Source organism: Chrysochloris asiatica, unplaced genomic scaffold (assembly GCF_000296735.1).
Source record: "Chrysochloris asiatica unplaced genomic scaffold, ChrAsi1.0 scaffold00045, whole genome shotgun sequence".
Classification (NCBI taxonomy): Eukaryota; Metazoa; Chordata; class Mammalia; order Afrosoricida; family Chrysochloridae; genus Chrysochloris; species Chrysochloris asiatica.
In genome coordinates, this window is record NW_006408563.1 from 17,089,247 (window position 1) to 17,090,001 (window position 755).

Sequence of the window (755 nt, forward strand, 5' to 3'; positions counted from 1 at the left end):
AGAGTTGGTTCTGACTCATAGCGACCCTGTACAGGGTTTCCGAGGCTGTAAATCTTTACGGGAGCAGAAAGCCTCATCTTTCTCCTGCGGAACAGCTAGCTAGTAGTTTCAAACTGCTGACCTTAGGTTAGGAGCCTGATATGATTAAATAGAAGCAGATCATGACTTAACCAGCATCATCTTTCCTTTCCATTTCAGGAATGCAAGAAGGTGGCCTCTGATGATAGATCCTCAAGGTCAGGCTAATAAATGGATCAAGAATATGGAAAAAGCCAACAGTCTTCATGTCATTAAATTGAATGATCCTGATTATGCCAGGACTTTGGAAAATTGTATTCAGTTTGGCACTCCAGGTACAAATCTAAATGATGAATACACTTTAAGGAAATGCCTCGGAAAGTCCCAATTAACCCAAAGCATGAAGATTGTTTCTTCTTGTAAAAGAGATCTGTGGCAGATTTATTTGAAATCTTTAGTGTATTAGTATCCTCGGGCTGTTGTAACATAGTGCCACAGATTGGGTAGTTTGTAAGGACAATAATGTATTGCTTCTGTCCTAGGTTGGGACACTAGAAGTCTGCAATCAGGGTTATCAGACATGTTGATCCCTTCTGAGACTTTTTGACTCTGTTCCATTAATTATTTTGCCTGCGTAGTCAACCTCTACAGTCAAGAGATCAGACGACGTATTGCACTGGGCAAATCTGCTGCACAGGAACTTTTTAAAGTATTGAAGAGCAAAGATGTCAGCTTGA

General features: G+C 40.5%; 1 protein-coding gene across 1 annotated transcript in view; it reads left to right on the forward strand.

Annotated features, from left to right (window-relative positions):
* DNAH7 (dynein, axonemal, heavy chain 7) overlaps nt 1-755 on the forward strand; it is a 324,797-nt gene that overhangs the window by 220,128 nt on the left and 103,914 nt on the right. Inside the window, exon 48 of the mRNA XM_006862048.1 lies at nt 199-353. Within this exon, the coding sequence (XP_006862110.1) occupies nt 199-353 (155 nt within the window). The remainder of the gene's footprint in view (nt 1-198; nt 354-755) is intronic.